This window comes from Capricornis sumatraensis, chromosome 4, assembly GCF_032405125.1.
Source record: "Capricornis sumatraensis isolate serow.1 chromosome 4, serow.2, whole genome shotgun sequence".
Lineage (NCBI taxonomy): Eukaryota > Metazoa > Chordata > Mammalia > Artiodactyla > Bovidae > Capricornis > Capricornis sumatraensis.
This window is the reverse complement of record NC_091072.1, coordinates 109,089,941-109,113,214: the sequence shown is the minus strand read 5'-3', so window position 1 is coordinate 109,113,214 and position 23,274 is coordinate 109,089,941. Positions and strand designations below refer to the sequence as shown.

At 37.4% G+C, this 23,274-nt stretch overlaps 1 protein-coding gene across 1 annotated transcript in view; it reads right to left on the bottom strand.

Moving 5' to 3' along the window:
• The window catches only part of UTP20 (UTP20 small subunit processome component), an 86,300-nt gene that overhangs the window by 23,461 nt on the left and 39,565 nt on the right, over positions 1–23,274 (bottom strand). Inside the window, 15 exon segments of the mRNA XM_068969726.1 lie at positions 144–436; positions 2,601–2,683; positions 2,931–3,070; positions 6,821–6,958; positions 7,370–7,510; positions 7,823–7,978; positions 9,303–9,455; positions 9,562–9,612; positions 9,810–9,953; positions 10,757–10,844; positions 12,458–12,600; positions 13,215–13,443; positions 15,681–15,760; positions 16,356–16,499; positions 21,460–21,668. Coding sequence (XP_068825827.1) covers positions 144–436; positions 2,601–2,683; positions 2,931–3,070; positions 6,821–6,958; positions 7,370–7,510; positions 7,823–7,978; positions 9,303–9,455; positions 9,562–9,612; positions 9,810–9,953; positions 10,757–10,844; positions 12,458–12,600; positions 13,215–13,443; positions 15,681–15,760; positions 16,356–16,499; positions 21,460–21,668 — 2,192 coding nt within the window.

Genomic DNA, 23,274 nt, shown 5'->3' with positions numbered 1-23,274 from the left:
GAAGGAAAGTGAAACGTGAAATGTAGAGAAAAAGAAAATCCAAAAGCTGATGTCAACCCACGCAGTTAGGAGCCTCAGTCTGATATGGCCCCACAGACACCCGAGTTCAAAAAGACCTGCTGGGTCCCAGACAGAATGATTACCATAGATGCCAGGCATTTATGGAGCCTGGGCAGGATGTCCCCAGTTATGGTTCCTTGGATATTTTTAATTGTTCTCTCCAATTCTTCCTTATTCTGAGGAAGGAAGGAGATGGACTTTGTGATACACTCAGATTCCTTAGCCGCTGTCCCTTCATAAACAGCTGGGTCAGGGTTCTCTGGCTCTTCATTCTTGTCCGACAAAGTCTTATTACATTCCTCCTCCTTCTCGTCCTCATCCACATGCTCTAATTCCATGGCTTCGTGCTCTGGCAACTCAATTGCTTCTGTGGTATCTATGTTTAGTAAACAACAAAAGTCAACTTAGATAAGGAAACAACACAGTTGTGTTAAGCAGTCTTTTCTACCAACATCTAATAAAAAAAAAATCACCAACTACAAGGGCACAATAAAGACTGAGGAAACAGAAGTAAATGAGAGTGTTACGGCTCTTCACTTTCTTACAGTTTAGTCTAATGAGGAATAGAGGCAAGTAAACTGATAATTATAAAAAAGAGTGGAATAGCAAGTACAGGGTACTTGAGGAACACATGGAGAGGCTGGGAAAAAGGTTTCTAAAGCTTCCAAAGTACTGTGGTTCAGTTCAGTTCAGGGGCTTAGTTGTGTCCAACTCTTTGCCACCCCATGGACTGCAGCACACCAGGCTTTCCTGTCCAGCACCAACTTCCAGAGCTTACTCAAACTCATGTCCATCAAGTAGGTGATGCCATCCAACCATCTCATCCTCTGTCATCCCCTTCTCCTCCCGCCTTCAGTCTTTCCCAGCATCAGGGTCTTTTCAAATGAGTCAGTTCTTCGCATCAGGTGGCCAAAGGATTGGAGTTTCAGCTTCAGCATCAGTCCTTGCAATGAATATTCAGGGCTGATTTCCTTTAGGATGGACTGGTTGGCTCTCCTTGCAGTCCAAGGGACTCTCAAGAGATTTGTCCAACACCACAGTTCAAAAGCATCAATTCTTCGGCACTCAGCTTTCTTTCTAGTCCAACTCTCACATCCATACATGATTACTGGAAAAACCATAGCTTTGACTAGACGGACCTTTGTTGGTAAAGTAATGTCTCTGCTTTCTAATATGCTGTCTAGGTTGATCATAGCTTTTCTTCCAAGGAGCATCTTTTAATTTCATGGCTGCAGTCACCATCCGCAGTGATTTTGGAGCCCAAGAAAATAAAGTCTGTCAGTGTTTTGTTTCCCCATCTACTTGCCATGAAGTGATGGGACCAGATGCCAAGATCTTCGTTTTCTGAATGTTGAGTTTTAAGCCAACTTTTTTACTCTCCTCTTTCACTTTCATCAAGAGGCTCTTTAGTTCCTCTTTGCTTTTAGTTCCTCTTTTGTTCCTCTTTGCCTTTAGTTTCCTCTTTAGTTCCATTTGCTTTGCAAATGATACCCTAAGGATGGTATCATTTGCATATCTGAGGTTATTGATATTTCTCCCGGCAATCTTGATTCCAGCTTGTGCTTCACCCAGCCCAGCATTTCGCATGACATACTCTATCTGTAAATTAAATAAACAGGGTGACAATATACAGCCTTGACATACTCCTTTTCTGATTTGGAACTAGTCTGTTGTTCCATGTCCAGTTCTAACTGTTGCTTCTTGACTTGCATACAGATGTCTCAGGAGGTTGGTCAGGTGGTCTGGTATTCCCATCTCTTGAAGAATTTTCCACAGTTTGTTGTGATCTACACAGTTAAAGGCTTTGGCGTAATCAATAAAGCAGAAATAGATGTTTTTCTGGAACTCTCTTACTTTTTCGACGATCCAATGGATGTTGGCAAAAACCTACATTCTTGAGCATGAATGTAGGCCAACAGGGCTAATGCAGAAACATCCCTTGTTACAGTATTCAAACTGGGCAGTGTGGTGGGGCAAGTCCAGATCTGGCTCTGCTAACAAGCCATGACTAACTACAGTCCATTAATTTAACTCTTGTGAGCTTTGGATTCTTCACCAGTAAACTGGAGATGGTTTACTTGCAAGGCTATTATAAGTATTAAATGTGATAAAATCTCATTTCTGACACTTCATTGACCTTAATAAATAACAGCTATATGTTAGTCTTTGTTTACGTGCTGTGCAGCTTTAGGAAAGTTACTTTATATCTGAAATCTCAATTTCTCATATAAAAAATATGGAGTAACTAACACCTAAGGTTCTAGTAAGATTCTTATGAAGACAAATGAGAATTTCTGTGTAAATAACCTATAGCTCAGATTTTTGCCCCATACATTTTAGACTGGACTTCTCTATTGTTAAACAAGTTTTCAGAATACTACTCAAACCATTCATTTTAACTTCCTCCTGACTCATTCACTGGTCACTGCTACAAGAGCAGAAAAAGGGAGTTAAGCTGAATTTTGCCTTCTTTAATTCATAATAATAAATAACAGAAGAATAGGAAGGAAATTTGGTTTAAGAAAGTTTAAAAAACTTACCCTCTTCACTCTGAAGTTTTCTCATTTGTTCTTCAAGAGTTTTGTGGTCAAAGTGGAATGCTTCTAACGCTATCACTAGCAAACTGTTAAAAAAAATTTCACAGAAACATTCATTTGATTAATAATATCATTTGACTCTTAAAAGAAGTTAGACTTCTAAAAATCAAAATGACTTTTTCCTATTTTAGGTATTTTTTCATTTTAACAAATCTTAGTATCACCTCATCGATACAAATTAAAAGTAAACTGGGATTATAGAAAGGTTATTTCAGAAAGGAACCCAAATTTTACATTTCATAAACAAAACAAAAATAAGAAGTTTGGCCATACCTGACACCCAACTTTTGATTGATCTGTCCTGCCTGTAAGACATGAATGAAATGTTTCAAGTAGTATACATATGCTGACCAAGAGAGATGTTTGCAAACAGCTCCAATAACTTCTGTGGCAGCAATGGTTATATTTTCATGCTGTAAAACAAATCAAGAGCATCAGTAAGAATAAAATACACATACAAATAAAATACACATACACAGCTAACTTGGTACAATAAAAATCTTAGATAGCAGGTGATCAGAAATTACAGAAAGGAAAGAATGCCCAAACTATGTTAAATAGTTTTCCTCTAGCTCTGGAAAAGCTTCTGTCAATTTCAAATGATATCTTCCTTTCATTAAAGGATTTAACACATTTTAGACTCTATTTCACTCAGACCTCCTTTATAGGTTCAAGCCTACAACTGTGAAGTAAATTCAAGGTATAAAAGTTGATAAATGTTAAAGTTATCTATAGATTGCACTATTGAGCACTCATAAGAACAATGGAAAAGAACAATGCTTTGGAGACAACTCTTTCAGACCTCATGAAGAAGAGAAGCTGGATTTATTCTCATACCTTAACTAGGAAAGTAGAGAAGAATATATGAAACAGTTTTCAGACTTTGAACATCAGTATAGGACAATGACCCCTGACAGAAAAGAAACAAATAAAATGAGCCTTATAACTACCCTCAGTTGATTGTGTGGGGATGACTGTCAGGCCATAGCACAGGAGAAGAAACCCCAAAAGAGACCTGTATCTCCTTGAGTTAAGGGGTCAGAGCTCAGGCTGTGGAGCTACAGTCCGTAGGGCAGAGTACCAGAGAGAAGAGTTCAGAGAGAAAAGCTGCCCAGAGAAAGAGCCCCTTAAGCTTCAGCTGAGAATTGACCAGTACACTCTGAATAAGGAAGAGATGAGGAGAGAACTACCAAAAAGGAAAAGATGCAACAACCATCAAAGACCATACAGGGACGAGAACAGTTCGTGTTCCTCTCAGCCAGAGTGAAAACCCTCACGATACACAGAGGACTGGGTATTCAGGTACTCAGAAGGTTAGTACCTCAGTGGCAGGTTCAAATGAGCACCACACCAAGGGCTACTTGTGCCTAACAGAGCTTAAAAGTGAGCCTCAAAAGGACCAGACTGCTCACAAGTAGCCTAACTGCATCTGAAAACAATTCTCAGAAATACTTAGAGAAATACAAAAATACCCAGCACCTAGCAAAGTCAAATTTATGATGTTTGGCATCTGATAAATAACTACCAAGCATACAAAGAAGCTGAGAAATAAATCTAATAAGAAAAATCAAACAACAGAAGCATAGAAATGACACAGATGACACAGCCCTGAAAACAACTGATACAACTGTATTGCATACGATTAAGAAGGGAGAGGAAAGCACGAGCATGTTACGGAGACACATGCGAGGCATAAGAAAGGCCCAAACTGTATTACAGAGATGGAAAAGACAATTCTGAGGGAAGAGATACTGGATGGGATTAACAGTAGATTACACATGGCAGAAGGAAACACTAGTGAATTTAAAGACATAGTAATAGAAAAATGAAACCAAATGAAACCCAGAAGGAAAAAAAAAGCCTCAGTGAGTTATGGGATATGGGACAATTTGGAATAGCCTAATGTATGATGTTATCTCCAAAGACAAGCTGCTACTGCTGCTGCTAAGTTGCTTCAGTCGTGTCCGACTGTGTGTGACCCCATAGATGGCAGCCCACTAGGCTCCTTCGTCCCTGGGATTCTCCAGGCAAGAACACTGGAGGGGGTTGCCATTGCTTTCTCCAATGCATGAAAGTGAAAAGTGAAAGTAAAGCTGCTCAGTCGTGTCTGACTCTTAGCAACCCCATGGACTGCAGCCTACCAGGCTCCTCTGTCCATGGGATTTTCCAGGCAAGAGTACTGGAGTAGGGTGCCACTGCCTTCTCCGAAAGACAAGAGGGGGAACCAAAAATATCTTTGAAAAAGTGATGGCAAAAAATTCAAAGTCTGACAAAGACTACAAATCTATAGATCCAAGAAGCTCAGCAAACTCCGGGCACAAAACAGTAGGGCAATAAGGCACCTGATAATCAAATGGTTTAAAACTAGTGATAAAGAGAAAAATGGGTGGGGGGTGGGAGGGGGAAAGAGATGCTCCACTCAGAACAAAGGATGACTTCTTTTGGAAACAGTATAAACGAGAAGTCAGTTCGAAGTATTCTTAAAGTATTAGGGGAAAAAAATCCAAAACCTGTCAAACTAGAATTCCATACCTAGAAACATTATCTTTCAAAAACAAAGATGAGAAAAGACAAACAGGAGCTGAAAGAATTCATTACCAGTAGACCTGCACTACAAAAAATTTAACGAGTCTTCTTGTCAGTAGTAAAGTGATACAGGGTGATTATCTGGACCCACACAAAGGAATGAAGAACACTCAGAATTATAAACATGGAAACAAATACAAAAGATCTTTTGCAAAAACAACAGTGTATTATGTGGTTTAAAGCTAACATACAGGTAAAACTTATGAAACAAAAACAGCACAAAGATAACTAACAGGCCAACAAGTAAAATAAAATCACTAAAAAAATATCCAGTTAATCCAACAGAAGAAGAAAAGGAGGAAAGAGAGGAAAAAATGGGACAAATAGAAAATAAATAACAAGATCATAGATTTAAACCCAACCATATTAATAATCATCAAGTGCAAATGGTCTAAAACTAATCAAAACGTAGAGACTCTGAGTGAAAAAGCAAGATTCAGCTATATATCCTACCTATAAGAAACCAACTTTAGAAGTAAAAGTAAAAATCACAAATAGGTTAAAAACAATAGAAAGGTATACCAAACCAATATCAACCAAAGCTAAAACAGTTTATTTTTTCCACCTACACCTCCTTCCTGTTTTACTGCCCTCTATCCCTGAGGTGCTTATTGGCTCCTTAAACTAGAATTTAGGGACTCATTCTTTTACCTACTTAGGAAGTTTAAAAAAATTCTTTAAACATCCTGAAAATACAGAAGAAACCTATCCTTGAACAAAATGATATAATCAAGTCACAAATCCTGCTAGTAGGTCAGTTAGACTTAAATATTTATCAAGTCTTTACCATGTGCAGGCACTGTTCTTAGGCACTGTGTCAGCTGCACAGCTGGGTCCGACCCTTTGCGATCCCATGGACTGTAGCCTGCCCGGCTCCTCTGTCCATGGAATTCTCCAGGCAAGAATATTGGAGTAGGTTGCCATCTCCTTCTCCAGAGGATCTTCCTGACCTGGTTCTCCTGCATTGCAGGTGGATGCTTTACTGTCTGAGCTACTAGGGAAACCCATTCTTAGGCATACGTAGTATAAACCTGAAGATATTCTGAGTTCAAATATAGGCTCTGACTGTATGTCTCTGAGAAAGTTATATAACCTCACTTATTCTCAGTTTATTCTCCTATAAAATAGCAATAACAGTCCCTACCCCACAGGGTTGAGTTGCTGTGAGGATTAAATCACAATTGTGCTTATATCTGGTATAGTGCTGAAGAAAGGTAGCTATTGTTTTACTTCATTTCTTACAAGCCATTTGGGAAAATAATGAGAATTAAGGCCTATGATACAAAAATAAAAGTATGATATCTTGGTGATGTGATCATTTCTGTGAAAGGAAATATTCTGTGGTTAGCCTTTGTGAGCTAATAATAGTGAACATAAAATAATAGCCACCATTTTCAGAGCATGTGCCTGGTACAATTTTAAGAGCTTTTATAAGATCTATTTTTAAAAGAACTATTTTAAGCCTCTAATTATGGTGAACAACATCAGTATGGATGCCACCAACCCCACCTACACTTTGCAGAGGTTCTGTCATGGTACAGGGAAAAATTTACTGGCTTCTACAGCTAAAGCCCTACCTTGAGCATTTTCTCGTCAAAAACTGGTGCCATAGCATAAGGCATGATGTAATTCTGAAGAGATTTAGAAGACAGCACGACTTTGCCTTCTGTTAGTTGTTTTGCCAGTTTCTTCAAGGCTCTTGCTCTCCTGTGGATCTATGAGTTAGATAAAATATAAATTAGTTACTGAATGAGCTCACCAACAATCAGCTCCATTTCAGTATCACATTCCTCTTCGATGAAAAGATTAAAAGAGTGAAATACAGTCCATGTGTTACATGAGCAAACACCTGTGCCTTGATTTGTTTCCAGAGACATAATGCATAGCATTTCTTTACCAATGAATCCCAGAGCATTTAAATTTCTTAGTTCCAGGTGACACTATTATTATGGCTTGTGATACCACCAAGCAAACAAGCATGTCCTATGCAAATCTGATGACCACAAAGACCAAGAAATGAGAAGCTCAAAACTTTTTGGAAAATTAAAATATATCTTTTAAAATGAGAACCATTGAAATGTTTGTTTCAAAGACAAGGGGGAAAAAAAAACAGAATTGTCTTCTACCTGAATGTGCTTCATATTCTCAAAGAAGTCCATTTCTGGATCGTGGCAGTCAGTAAGCTGAACCAAGTCTTTAAATTCTGGTTGATTTGGAAAGGTTTGAATTAAACAGGAAAGCAGTGTGGTATAATCCTGTTGAATACTCTGCAAATATCAAGTTAAGAAAAAAAAAAATTTTTTTTAAGAATTTGATTAAGTAATACAAAGAAACACCAAAAAGTCATTAAATTTTTTTTTAAAGTAAAACATTGGCAATGTAAAAACAAACTATATAAAATCAGAAATGATTGCTCTCTTCTCCATTCCCACTCCCCTGTTAAAAGTCTGGTGAGTATTTATACAATCAGGTATTTTAATTAAGTGTACTAAGGTTGACACAAATTATAGCATAAGTACAGGAAAACAAACAAACAAAAACCCCACAGATAACAAGTACTTAATTGCAAACCTCAATACCTCTGTCTGGCTCTTCAATCCTTTCCTCAATTTCTCCAGGAGAGAACGATGAATGATTTCTCTATATTCTTTCTCTGTGACATTCAAAGCAGCAATCTTTTTGATGATATTCATCAAGCACATGCTTGCATTATCACTTAAAGACATGTCTCCTAACTGGACACAGGAAAAAGCCCAAATTATACTGTGCAATAACTGTAATATGGACTATTATTTCCTAATGAAAGAGCCTGTAACATTTAGCCACTCTTCTGTATAAAACTCTCTACTAAGAAGTGTCCCACAGGCACTTCACACTTAAGGAAGAACAAATATAGAGGTGTGAGGAACACAGTAAGCGACTTGGAAAATCCATGCTTACTGAAAAGGGTTGGTTATTTGAGAAAATACTATGATATGTTCTTTTGTAAAATTACTGATTTTGTCTTTTGAAATTTGGTATTTTGTACATCATGGCTTGTTTTTCTCCCCCTCCCCCCACTTTTAATTGGAGTATGAGATACAGTTTTTAATTAGCTTTATTTCTCAAAGCAAAGAGATAAAAGGTTCCCTAAAGCCAGTTTCAATATTCAAAATCAGCCATTCAGTTAGAATGACAGAGTTGGCTGGTGTAATTCTGGTTAGCTGCTCCAGAGTTCGTTTATAAAGAAGGTAGGTTGTAAGTGTACAAAAATATTCTCAACTACGCTAACGAGGCAGTGATTCAGAATCCCTCATGTTGAACTTTGATATATGAAGAATGAGCCCCAAATGGGGAGATTACTTTTTCCTCTATTACTTAATCCTTAATATTTGACAAATAACTATAAAATACCACCGAAGATTACTGATACCACTACACAGTTAACTATTAAGCAAGAGTTTCATTTTCCCTATTTTTGAAAGTTAATTCATTTTAGCAACATGGCACTTAATATATAGCTCCAAACCTTTTTATTTCTACTGTATCAATAAAAGAGGGAAACTGTCAAATAATATGGCTATTTAACTTAAAAAAATTGATATGTAACTGACACACTGTGAAATTTACCCTTTTAAGTTGTATAATTCAATGGTTTTCAGTATATTCCAAAGGTTTTATAACCATAAAACCACTAGCTAATTTTAGAAAATTTTTACCATCCACAAAGGAAATTTTGTACCCATTATAATATAACCACTCATTCCTCATTTCTTTCTCCCGTCACAGCTCCTGATAACCACTAATTTATTTTCTGTCTCTGTGAATTTTCCCATTCTAATACACAGCTTTTGACTTTTCAAAGTGCTTCCACATACATTATTTTTTTCAAAATATCTGCCTTTCACATCATGAGAATAACAGTATGGTCTTTGCTAAACTAAGTATTGAGCAACTAAAAGAAATTTTATACTAAAAATCCCATCCCCCTCAAAAACCAAATTAAGAAATTAGGTTATACAGTTGTACTGTCAAAAGAATAAAAAATAATCCATAAATTTTTACTATTAAAAAACCTACCTCCATGTTATAGAAGCAATTATGCATAACCGGAATTAGGTAGTTAATGTCTACAGTTTGCATCTCTTTAATGTAAGAGGTAATGGTCTGGAATGCCGAGAAGCGAACATCAAAGTTGATATCATCAAGATGTCTTTGATCAAAGGCGTTAAGCTATAAGAAATGCCAGTGAAACCATATAAATGAAGGCATATAAATCTTAAATAAGGAAAATAATAACAGTTTTGAAGCAAAAGAGACTTAAGATTTTCTTTCTTACCTTGACAACATCAGTAATATATGTTAATCCACTCTCAAAATCAGAAAGGGTCTAAAAGGAACAAAAGCAGTATATTATTAGTGAATACAACCTTAACTTTTCTGCTCCCCATCCTCTTTGATTCCCTCCCTGCACTCAAAAGTACATGGAAACATCATATTGGTACCAAGAAAGCTGCTAATATACATTCCATGTCATAGTGATCTTTGAAAAAGGAGTGATTTAGGATAAAAATGAGTATTACAGACCTTGAAAACTGTACAAAGCAACTGTCTTGACAATTTGTTCTTAATAACTGAGAACAGTTTTGCTAGAGGCTTGAGGAAGCTTGTAGGCTCCAGACAATGTTTCAACAGGTTTTGTATTGTCACCAGAATGTCAATTTCTGTATCCTTAAGAAGTAATAACATTGAGAGAAATCATATTTCAGTAATTCAGAAAACTGGCCATGTTGTTTTTAATATATTACAGCACAGAAAACAAATAAATATGTGCAACAAGTAAAAGTAGTAGTAATTAGAAAAGTTATTTTACGGTCTTTTAAAGTTCTTTACATTTTAACTTGATCAAAAACCCGTAATAGTGTCCATCAACAGTTTCTTCCTTTAGTTCTAATAGAAAATATGCATGGTTTTAAAACATAATTTCTTCTATTTTCTAGTCAAAAAAGAAACAAAGAAAATGAACTTGCTGACAAAAAAACACACACTTTCAGCTGTGCAGAAATGCGTGGTCTTCTAAAACTGAATTACTACACGGTAAGAGTCATTTAGTATAACTACTAAGGCTTTATAAATGAGTGTGAGAACTGGGGAGACTCTTGCCATTCATATTTAAGATCACTATCATTCACATTTAAGATCAATGTACACCTCAGGTTCCAGATTTGTGACTGATCAAAGCCAGAGAGGGGAGAAAAACCCTGAAATGGATAAGAAGCTAAACAAAGGAAAACAAAGAGGTGAGACTTTTACTGTAATAGTAGATGATGAAGTCTTCACTTTCTTACCCGCCATCATTCCTATCTGTCCCAATTTTTCTCCCCTGTTTTCAGTTTTATATTGCTTTATGAAGTCTTCTCACAAATACTCTGAGACAAATATCTCACAGACTCTAACCAATAAAATTATTTTTCACAAATAAACCTAATAATAAACTGCCACTTCAAAGACAAATAACTGCTGTGAATTCATACCTGAGCAACACTGCCACGGTAGAGGAACGGCAGCAGCAGTGTAATGAGCAGAGAACTTTGTTCTTTTTCTTTCACAAACTTGCTGATCCTGGAGAAGGAAAAACAAATGGGATAGGTAAGGAAGACATGTAAGATATTTCCCAAGAAGTTAAACTTTTTGTAGAAAAACATCAGTGAGGGAAGACCCAGGTAGCTTGTAACTATGTGAACATGTGTAAAAAGTTTAATTCAGTTTTTGAACAGTGCCCACTCTCCTTCCATCTTCAGGTTGGTGGCTACCATTCCATTGTTCTTGTTACATCTGATTGTGCATTGCTGCTGGTGCTGCTAAGTCGCTTCAGTCGTGTCTGACTCTGTACGACTTCATAGACGGCCTCCCACCAGGCTCCCCCATCCCAGGGATTCTCCAGGCAAGAACACTGGAGTGGGTTGTCACTGCTTTCTCCAATGCATGAGAGTGAAAAGTGAAAGTGAAGTCGCTCAGTCGTGTCTGACTTTTAGCGACCCCATGGACTGCAGCCTACAAGGCTCCTCCGTCCATGGGATTTTCCAGGCAAGAGTACTGGAGTGGGGTGCCATTCCCTTCTCCGGATTGTGCGTTGGTAACTGCTTATTTTGCAAGGAAATAACATTTTTAAGTGTCAAGATTTGCTTTAGGCTTTATATACATTTCAATTTAACTTCCACAAAAGCCATATAATGAGGAATTATTAACCCCACTTTGCCCAGAGAAAACTGAGGCTCAGAGAAACTGATGTCACACAGAAAGGAAGTGGCAGAGCAGGGTTTGAAAGACCCTGGTCTTTCTGGTGCTAATCATCATCATCGTCTCACTACCACATAGCCTATGATAAAATGTAATAAATATATTTGGTATGGTTTCCCATTCTACGTAAGTTAGAAATACTCTAGTATAACTGAAACATTTAAAAGAAGTTCCTGGAAGATTTAACACATCATTTTCTGTTGTTGCTAAAAGTAACAGAAAAAATAAACTTTCAACAACTAAGTCCTGTAACAATTTAGAGTTTAAGATATAACCATTCTGGGGGAATTGCCTGGCAGTCTAATAGTTATGACTCTGTGCCTCCACTGCAGGGGACAAAGGTTTGATCCCTGGTCAGGGAACTACGATCCACATGGCATGTTCCATCCCCCTACAAAAAAGACACAATCATTCTGTACACTCAGATTTACCAACCAGACACTTTATAGAAATCACAGTTACTTACTACCAGGTCTATAGTATATAGAGAATTTTTAAGAAAATCTTTAAAAATCCTTACAAGATCTTGACTCTTAAAAAAAAAACAAACATAGCAACCTGCTCGTTTAAGTTAGTTACTTTAATCAATCCCACTAAAAAACTACAACTTTATGATCTCACATAATTCAAAATCCTAATTGAACAAAATATGCAAAGGCTAATAAAGCAAATCTATTAGTCTACCTTAGAATTCTGAAAAGTCTGTTATATTTTATAATAAAGACAGATGCTATAAAAGGTCTATTCTAGCAAAGAAAACAAATTCTACATAAACTTAAAACTGGAGGACATTTAAAATACTGAAAACCTTTTTAGGTTTAACCTAAAACCTTTAACCTTTACCTTGCTAAAGCAAATGAAAAGCCAAATATAATTAAAAAAAATTAAAATCACAAGTGGTAACATTATCTTTTAAGAACCAACAGACCACTTACTTTGAAAGAATGCCAAGTTCCTTACTGACTTGTGCTCTATTCTTCTTCTTTTTTAACTTTTCTGCACTTATTGTGGTTTTGCTGAGATATTGGAGAATAGCAGGTACATGAGGTAGAATTAATCGTCCTCCTATTGTGATAGACTCTGAAATATAGGTAAATGTACTGATTTTAATTAACTGCACTCTTAAAAGATAACTGTACAATATCTTCTCAATGCCAGAAAAGGCAGGCACTCAATTACCATGAAAATTTCATACATTTCAACCTCCAAGATTAACTAAATTTCTTCTTAGTTAAAACATCTATGCTGTTGTTCAGTCACTAACTCATGTCTGACCCTTTGCGACCCCATGGACTGTGGCACCCCAGGCTTCCTTTATCATTATCTAAATTGAAAATCCATTATGAGACCCTTGAGGTTTTATTTAAACCACTTTCAGTAGCACTAAAAGAACTGTTAGGATAACATGGTAAGAAGAATTCAGAGACATGACAGTGGAAATCATTCGATAATGTCCTAGAGGACAGTTGAGCTTTCTGGAGAGTAAATAGTCTGAATTTCTAACTACTGCAAAGAAAATTCAGTTTATATAAACTGAATTATTAGGTATTTAATTAATCTAGATATTAATTCCTAGAGAAGAGAAACTCTCTTAATAGCCTAGATTATCTGAATAATCAGATTCTATTGACTTTTTCGTTCTGAGAGTACAAATCATACCTCAAAAGGAGAAGAACCCTTTTTGCTCTGTACAGCTTACATACCATCTGCACTTTCTGTGTATACACATCCTGTCACCGGCAAGCTCAAAACCGTTTCTGAGGGTTCAAAATCTGGAAGGCTAAGAAGGTCGTCGGCTATTTCCATCACAAGACTAGCTGTGGCTTCAGAGAGGTTCTTTGCTGAGAGAATCGCAAAAACATTGGTCAGGATATCACATTCTGGGTGCCCAGGTTTCTGTTTAGCCAGGAAACAGAAATATCTGCAAGAGGAAGCATTGAAACAGTCACCTTCTTTCTCAATATGTTTACTTCTAAAAACATGTTCCTTATGGATTTTCAGTTTAATGAAGATATATGTGTATGTGTGCAGATGAATGCTTGCTAATAAGCTCAGAAGGGAAATTACTTTAAAATTTGATGGATTATAATTCTAGGCACCATACAAACATTGTATTATCTTGACACTTTATGTGTATTTCTCATATTATCTTGGCACTTTATATATATTTCTCTTTTTATGTATATGTTAATCTTCCTAACATCTCCGTTATGGTGGTATGCTTATCTCTACATTACAGATGCAAAAATAGAACTGTCCAAAGCCACTAAGCTAATAAGTGGTAAAACTGAGCTCTGAACTGCTAGTTCTAAGAGAAATGTACTAAAGACAGGATATTTTTCAATTATAAGCCTTCTAGAATGTGAATGTTTATGCTATTGCTGCTAAGTCGCTTCAGTCGTGTCCGACTCTGTGCAAGCCCATAGATAGCAGCCCACCAGGCTCCCCTGTCCCTGGGATTCTCCAGGCAAGAACACTGGAGTGGGTTGCCATTTCCCTCTCCAATGCATAAAAGTGGAAAGTGAAAGTGAAGTCACTCAGTCGTGTCCAACTCCTAGCGACCCCATGGACTGCAGCCCACCAGGTTCCTCCATCCATGGGATTTTCCAGGCAAGAGTACTGGAGTGGGGTGCCATCGCCTTCTCTGGTAAATGTTTATACACTCACATAAAAACCAATGTACTACAACATGAAAATTAGGAATACAGACCACAGGTCAAATAAACATTTGCTGATCTAGGATACGCAACATTCAGATTAGGATCATTTGTGAAAGGAAAGGTGATGAACCCATCCCCAATAATGAAAGCCTCAGATAAACAATGCCCCAAAGAGAAGGGAACACAAAAGCTTTCTAGCTACACATAAACCAGCAATTGTTTTACAGCAAGAGATGCGATCCTAACAATCAGTAGGAGGTCAAACTGAAATAGTTTGCTTTACCAGTTCATCATCACTGGAAAAAGAGCTCAAGCACTTGAACATGTTTAATCTTGACAAACTCAAAGCAAAGTTCTAAGAGGTTATGTTCATACAAGTTTGTCCAGTAGATACTGGGGACAGTGTGGGCAGGCACCAAACAAGACAGTTTACATATTATCATCTCTATTGTCAACAAGAAAGAAACTGTAGCAGAGAATGAAATGGCATCCAGTGACGTGGCTCTATCCTTGATGAGGACCTAATTAACATAAAAACGGAATCACTATTGTAAAGTCTTCTTCGGTGAAAGTCCTTCATACCTTATTTGTGTAACAATGATACAACCATAAAACGTTTCTCAAGTATGCCTATGAAGTGCTGCTTATAAACGTCCAATGAGAAAACAAGATATGAAATCACTTTATCCAACTGGGAATTAAAAGAGCCCTTCTGACAGTAAAGACAAAATAGGCTTTCCTGACGAAGACAATATCAAGGTATTCGGTTTGTTTTTGAAGACTATTTAATGACATGGGGAAATGTTCATGACAAAATATACATGAAAAAACAAAATCAAAAGATAGCTATACGGTATGATCCCAATTTTGTAAACCGATGCCAAGATTTTAACCTCACTGAATCAATGATAAAACACATTTTCCTTTATTCTATCTTTTGTTCTTCGAACTAGATAGGACAAACTTAAGTCTGCTTCCATCACTCTTCAGTAAATATGCGTTTAGTTTTTGTAACAAAGCATCTCTGAACCATCAGTCAATGAAGGTTCTGTTAATGGCTCATAATGGCCATAAAGGGATACTGTATCTGTGACCATGAGTGCTGCATGAAAATTTAGATGGCGTTTTATAAAGAATAGAAGAAAATGACCTAGAAAATCCAGGAAACCTATGAAATTTTTTTTAAGTGGGAACTGAGAAAAAGACTAGAATGCCAATCACAAATCAGCTTTTACTGATTTTCTATTTTATTTTAAATTTATACATAGATACACTTGTAAAAGCATTCTTCCTGGATCATACTACACCTATGATTCAGCAAATGCACTTTTCTTTAAACTATGGATTTGGAGACTCAGTGACTTTATTCTCTTTAACTGCACTAAACATAGTTCACTATGTGGAAAGAGCATAAATGACACTATTAGTTCCCTTTATTCGTTTTGACTAGATTAGTCTAAAACACTGCCATTTTTAAAGGTACAAAAAAAAAATTTACCTTGCATTTCTGCACCAGATACTAATTAGTTTCAGTAGAGGAGTAGGAGAATACTGACTTTCAGATCCAAGCCTGCTGATCTAGATACAAAATAAAAACAATACAAGATAAGAACATATACAGACTTGAAGGAAAAAATCAAACAACTAAAAAGCAGAACAAGAACAGAAGCCACACGAGGATAAAAGAGCCAAGAGATAGAGATTAATATTTAAAGGATAAACTGAACAGCGAGCAACTGTGCCTAAGATCAAGTCTCTGCTACAGTCTTAGCTATAACTACACCAGTTATCACCACCAAGTGCGGACAACCAGAGAAATCAAACAAGAAAACATGCGACAAAAATCCCGGTGTGTTTTTCCTCATGCTTGTCAAAACCCAGAGGCATACCATGTGAGGTGCTATAAAAGTTGTATGGCATTTGCTTAAGAGACACAGTCGTATTCAAATTAGCCTTAAGTATAAATGCTACTATACCACAGAAACTAGCTCTTGAGCTTTGGGTGGTAGTGGAAGCAAAGAAAAGTGTTCTAAAACTTCCAGAAACAAAGAAGCTTGACATGACAGAAAAGGCCAGAATAAGCATTCATGCCTGGGTGTAGACTGTGCGGGTAAAGCAGTACTAAAGGAAAAAGCAGATGGTATCTGGGCAGAATGTGGAAATCAAGGTTTACCTGGGGCCAAACTACACCATGAAATACTGCATCAATTTCTTCTGTTCTGAATGGATAGGACTCCCAATCCAAAAAGATATCAGTTACCATTTTGATTCCAAGACGTCTTAAATTCTTCAGTGGGTTAATAAACCTCAGCTGTATCTGTAAAATAAAGATCTTCTATTATAAGAAAGTATTGTTTTTATCTTTGATTCCTCAGGGAGGCACTCCTGCTCAGACAGCTAAGAATCAAGCTGGAAATCCTGCTAAGTCGGTTGACTCTGGTTCTGATTCACATGGAAACATCAGTAAGTCATATCGCTTTTCTCACTGAAAAAGAAGGGAATACAGACTTCAAAAAAAAAAAAAAAATCAAGTGGTGATATGTGTTCTATTATCAATGTCCAGCAAAATCACACTAAGTGTCCTCAAGGCAAAACAAAATCTCAGTGGGAACATCTGTTTTGTATTCCACACTGTTTTACTTTTTTATTCAAGCAATTGTCTCAAGTACTCAAGTAAAATTCTGATTTCTTTCCACAAATAGACACTCTAAACAAAACTTTTTCTCCCATTATAATGCTTCAGATTAGGAAAAATAAAATCTAAATGCTCATTTCAAATGAAAGCCACTTTTCTATTTTTTTTATATTTGTATTATTATTTTTACTTTTTTTTAAGACTATGAGTTTCTGGTTATTGTTAAAATTAGTCCACAGGACTGAAGAACTTATAATTTCTTCAAACAGTGAAATACTTTGTGCAGTAAAGGAGAATGAATTAAGGCCTGCAAAGATCTCAAAATATACAGCTCAAAGGAAAATACAATTTGGAGAAAAATAAGATTTGTCTGTTTAGAGGCATAGAAGCTAGAGTCAGTAGATGTCTAAATTAACAGCAAATTTCTTTTATTAACAGGTATTGCTACTTCCACTGGCATCTCCTTTCCTACGAGTTATAAAATATAAATAATGTAGCCAATTTTTTTAGGCTCAGAGTAGAAAAATATACTGAGCCTATACTAATGAGTCCCATGGTATGCTAGCCATAGTCCTGACCTCAACTTATAATCTTCCTGAACATTTATTAAACTATATGTGAAATGAAAAATAACAAAGATATCTGACTTAGGACAAGAATTACTATAAATTAGAGCAAGGTTAAACTTCAGGCAGAATTTCCACTGAATCTTAAAAGATGAAGAGATTTAGGTCAGGCAGAGGGAAAAAAAGGCCTCAGAGAGATTTCTCCCAAGCACAGAATGTTGTAAAATCAAACAAATGGGAGAAGATTCAAAACCTAATTGTTTTTCCACTTGATTAACATATTGTGAGCTCCAGATATATAAGTGGCAACTTATTTTCTACACTTGACTTTAATTAGTGACATTTAAAGCACACTAAAATGTATGAAGACAACACAAGTGCTCTCACATAATGAACATCAAGTCTTGTGGCCATGATAACATGGAGAAAACTCTTAAGTTACTTGTCATAAGAATCTGATAATCTGATGAATGGAAATATCTGAATATGAAACTGAACATTTTAAATTCAAGAGAGTATGAAGATGCCATTAATTTGCTATGTAAATCTGAGGAATCATGATGGCTGGCATACCCATCAAGTTTCTACCACTCACTTCTAACTAATTATTTCATTATACAAGTTACAAAGAGAGGAAGTGACAGACAAGCACAAGACAGCGACACTGTTACAAGTCATTCTGTTTTGCCTCAGTTCCACTGGCAGTATTTCCACTGTTCTCTGGATCACATCTGGCGTAAGATAAAAACTATTACTGATATTTGAAGAAGCACGGTATCAAGATCCCCTGGAGCAATAAGAAACTAACCTTAGCAAACATGACACCAAATCAGAGGCCCCACTTTCCCCCACCTCCATCAGCCCCCCAAGGCCCCCATCAAGTAGAAGCTGCATGTTCTATTCTCTTTTGTAACTACAGGGCCAACTGCCCAGTCTTCTCAGTAATTGTTGAGAAATTAAACTGGAGAAAAAGCCTAACAATGAGCAACTGTAGACTTTAATTCCTAGAGGAATACTCCATATGACAGAGTTTATGGACATTTACAAGTTACTTCCTTACTTAAATATACCAAAACAAAAATACACAAAAAACTAAAACCAAATCAAAACAACCTTTAAGACACCATTTCAGTGTCAGTCAATGCCCTGAAGGATCTGAAAGATACAAAAAAGTCAATGTTTGACTTCACTCAAACACACAAGTGCAGAACTTTAACTCACTTGAGCATATTACTATGTGATAATTCATTACAGAAACTCAACGAATTCCCTGGACTTGTCCAAGAATTAACAAGAAAGAAGAAAAGAAGGCTCTTATGTGTCAGGAAGGCTAGTACCTCACTGTCTAATGAACTGTGAAACTGCATAAATGATCCTTTGAATTACTGATTGTTGACTCAGGAGTAAGGCTGCATTACTAAGTAACATCTTCTAAGTTAACCAGAAAGTCAGAGGACTTTCGTGATTTAACACGCCCACGTACAGGCAGTCACTGTCACTCACTATAAGACAAAAACTAAAGTTCTGTTTCTTCCTGGGATATGTCAGTACTGCTCTACCCCAGGACTTCGTGCTACTAGTCGTTTTCTCTGCCTGAAATGTTCTTCCAGTGGCTGGGTAGGTATAAGCTCAAATATCAGCTCTTGAGAGGTGACCCTCAACACCCTACTAAAAGCAGCACCCATCTACCTCTAGTTATTTTAAATTCTTTACATCTTCATGTCTTTCCCTAACACGCTCATGCTTTCCTTTACTTTTGTGAATGTATGGCACGTATTTCTTAATGTCCTTGTCTAATTCTATCACCTGTATCATTTCTGGGTCTGATTCTATCCATTTTTTTTTTTTTTCCATTACCGGCAAAATCCTCCTCTTTCCTGGTAATACCCGACTGGATGTTAGACACTGTGAACTCTAATTTCATTTAAATCACCCAAAAGGTTTTGAGCTTTATTCTGGGATGCAGTTGATTTACTCAGGAAAAGTTTGATCTTTTTAGGCTCTGTTAGGTGGAGGCACAGTAGCTTTTATGCCTGGGCTAATCTGGCTCCACTACAGAGACAGTTCCCTTCCAAGGACACTCTGTGATGCCACATTTCATGAGGTTTCTGCTCTGGCTGTCGGGAACATGAGCTGCTCCCAGCCCTGTGTTAGCTGCAGGGCTGCTGTGCCTGCTCTCTTCAGGTGGTTTTACTGCTTCTAGACATGATAAAATAACAGGGACCAGATTTAGCCTCCCGTCTCAAGACGCTAAAGAATATATGAAACAATGATTTTCTGGACATTGGACAGCAGTTAACAGAGGACAGTCATCCCCGAGAGAGGAGAAACAGTCGAGATGAGTCCTACACATTCCTTGGCTTCCTGCCTGCAGACTTTCAGACCTTGGTATGGGAAGGAAGTGCCCAGAATGAGGGGACAATGGTGCGGCTAGGGGAGGCCAAGGTGGCTAGAAGTCACGAACAGAGGACAGGAGAGAAAACAGGGACACAGAGAATGACTTACAGACGTCTGCAGAGGGACCTCCTGAGTTTATTTTCCTCTTAGAACTTACCAACTGAAGGAATTTATTTATTAAAGGCTGTAGTCCCTCTCGAGCCTCTCTTTTGAGAGGGTATTGTTTCCAGTTAGGAAACCGAGTGGGATCTCGGAGGACAATGACTGGTTCAGCTTGGTGGGCTCGTCCAGGACTCCCCTGGTCCCACACCTGGGGGTTAATTTTGTCCTCCCATAGTTTTGGTCCCTCTCTATTGAAGGTGCAATGGGTTCTTCAGTAGTAACCAGGAGCTGCAGGGCTCTAGGGGCTGAAAAACTTCCCATCTAATCTCCCCAAGATACTGAGCCCTTACTATTTCATTTTCCATCTACAACAATGTAGATAGCAGGTGTGAAGTAAATATTTACTAAATAATTAAATGGACAGGAACTTTTGTTTGATCCTTCACCCCAGTGCTTAGTACAGTGTCTGACACAGCAGGGGCTCAATGAATAAGGCAGCATAAAATTCTGGCTGTATCTGAGAGGCAGTTTACCAGGCACATCGATAAAACAAATAAGTTTTAGCCAAATTAAAACTGTGCCTATTTGTCATTAACAACAACAGCAGAAACCTGAGTTATGAATCAATAGCAGAAACCTGAGTGTGGATTTTCACTTCAGGTCCTATCTCCTTCAAGAAGTCTTCAGTCCATAAAAACATTTTAAGTTCCCCTAAACTCCACAGAGTAAACTTATGTTCACACACCTGTTTCAACAGAACATAAATATATCATCTTCACAATCCTTCAGAAAACATTTCCTAAGCACCATCTCATGAAGTCTTCTGGCAGTTAGCTAGTTGGCTTATCATGCCCAATCTTGTTACTTACCTTCACTTAAAACATTGCATTTAGAGTAGGTAAGCATTTACTTTTACAAGACTTCTGGGCAACTCTATCTCAACAAGGACAATGCCAACAGTGTTCTCTTCATTCTGCAAATACTCTGAATAAATGAGAGTTAGAAGATGTCTCTCATACTTTCAGGCTTCTGAAATTATAAATCTAAGAAACATCAGTTCAACTATCCCAGACTTTGGTCTCTGTGACACAGATAGAACTAAGTGCCTCCCTACCATTTCACCTCCTTTTTAAATAGACACTTGATATAATCTGCGTTTTCTAGCTATTCATAAGCATTTATAACAGTGAAGATTCCCAAAAGGAAAGGTCATTTTAAAGAGACACCTTACATAAGAAAGATTTAACCTAGAATGATGTTAGCTATTCAGGCTCCAACCAATTTTCCAAGTAAAACACCGACCTGTATTAGCCCAAGAAGAAAGTGATAAAAGTTGCTCAGTCATGTTCGACTCTTTGCAACCCCGTGGACTGCAGCCTGCCAGGCTCCTCCGTCCATGAAATTCTCCAGGCAAGAATACTGGAGTGGGTAGCCATTCCCTTCTCCAGGGGCTCTTCCAGACCAAGGAATCGAATCAGGATCTCGTGGATCGCAGACAGATTCTTTACCAGCTGAGCTACCAAGGAAGTCCTATTTGCCCAAGAAGAAAGCTAAAGTTTAAAGTGAATCTCGCTCACCTTTTCTCGTTGGTCAAGGATGTGTGATACAGTTGCAGTCATGCAGAGCAGTAGCTGCAGAATCTTTGGTAAATATGCGCTGATCAGGTGACTTATATTCTTCAAGACTATCTCAAGGCTATTTAATATGCCATGCTGACGACCCAAAGGAAGAACTTTAGACAAATCTAAATCTTCTACTGCTTGAATGACAGCAGAATGGCACTCTCCTGGTAAAACACAGAAGAGCAGAGATAGCATGTGAAGTGAAATATCGGCTCGTTCCCATTTACAATTATAGCTTCCTTTCAATTTCTCCCAATAATAGAGCATTTTATATTGTTATAATTTACAGATAATATATTTTACTTATTTTTTTCTCCTTTTGATTCTTACCAAACATTAAATGAGCTAGATATAGTAGGTTTTACTATTATCACTTTATAGATGAGGAAACTGAGGAATAAGAGAGAATAAGAAACCCGTGAAAGAACAAAGTCTCTAAGCCCAATTCTTCCCCTATTTATACAATTCCTCAAAACCTGAGGAATTCCATTTTATTAATATTCCGTCTATCAACTTTCCACATTTTCCCCTCTGAGCTTTCATGGACTATGCTAATTTCAGCAGTTTCAAAGAAAATACCTTGCTATGTGATAAGCTCTTTAAAGGCTGAGAATCGAATGTTTTATTTCTCTTGCAGCCACTTGCGAATAAGTAAAACAATAGTCCTTTATAAATGGGTGCCAAACTGATTCCATAACTTACTTAAAAGACTTGAATTGTTATTGCTTGAGCTTTACTTCAGACCAACTGGTATGAGATCATGAGCTTGCTGATTCACACACCTAAGTGGTTTATCCATAAGGGTATCATTTATCGCTACGCTCTTACAACAGAGGCCATTGCACTGAACAAAACCTTTTGTATTTGTTAACAGCCAACTTTCTTCACAGGGCAATATTATACTGAATGAAAACTTTTTAAACAGCTATACTTATTATTAAAAAAACAAAAAGCAACACATTACCCTACAAATAAATCTATGTTTGCCTAAAGCAAACCAATTATAAAACTGCAATAGAGGTATTGTAGTCAGGAAGATCTGGGTTTGAATCCCAGCTTCATCTGGGTTCAAATCCCAGGGCAAAGTACCTACCTCTCTAAGCCTGTTTCCTACCTGTAAAATGGCAACAAATAAATACTGAACCCTAATGTGGCTGCTTTAAGGGTCAACTGAGTTTTAGGTAAAGGAGCCTATCATTAATTCTGGCACAAAGTAGATGCTCAATAAATGTTAGCCATTATTACTTTTAATTAATAACCTCGCATACTGGAGAACATATGACAGAACATCACACTGTATACAGTTACTAATCCACTTTGTTTAGACTGTGAGGTTAAGAGCAGTGGTTATAAATGCTCAGTTTTCTATTTTCAACAGTGTCCACGGCACAGGGGGTATTTGACAAATCATTATTTAGTAGGTGAATGACTCAGTGAAAGAATACCTGCCAGGACAATTAAGATTCATTTTGCAGCATGCTTTAAGTTTCTAAGGAAAAACCTATTCATCACATATGTCTGAGAGGTACCACTTTTCAAGGGCTTCCTTCCTTGGTGGCTTGGGTTGATAAAGAATATGCTTGCAATGTGGGAGACCTGGGTTCGATCCCTGGGTTGGGAAGATCCTCTGGAGAAGGAAATGGCAACCCACTCCAGTATCTGTGCCTGGACAATTCCCTTGGAGAGAGCAGCCTGGCGGGCTACAGTCAATGAGGTTGCAAAGAGTCAGACACGACTGAGTGACTAAGTGCTTGGCACATGCTCTACAAC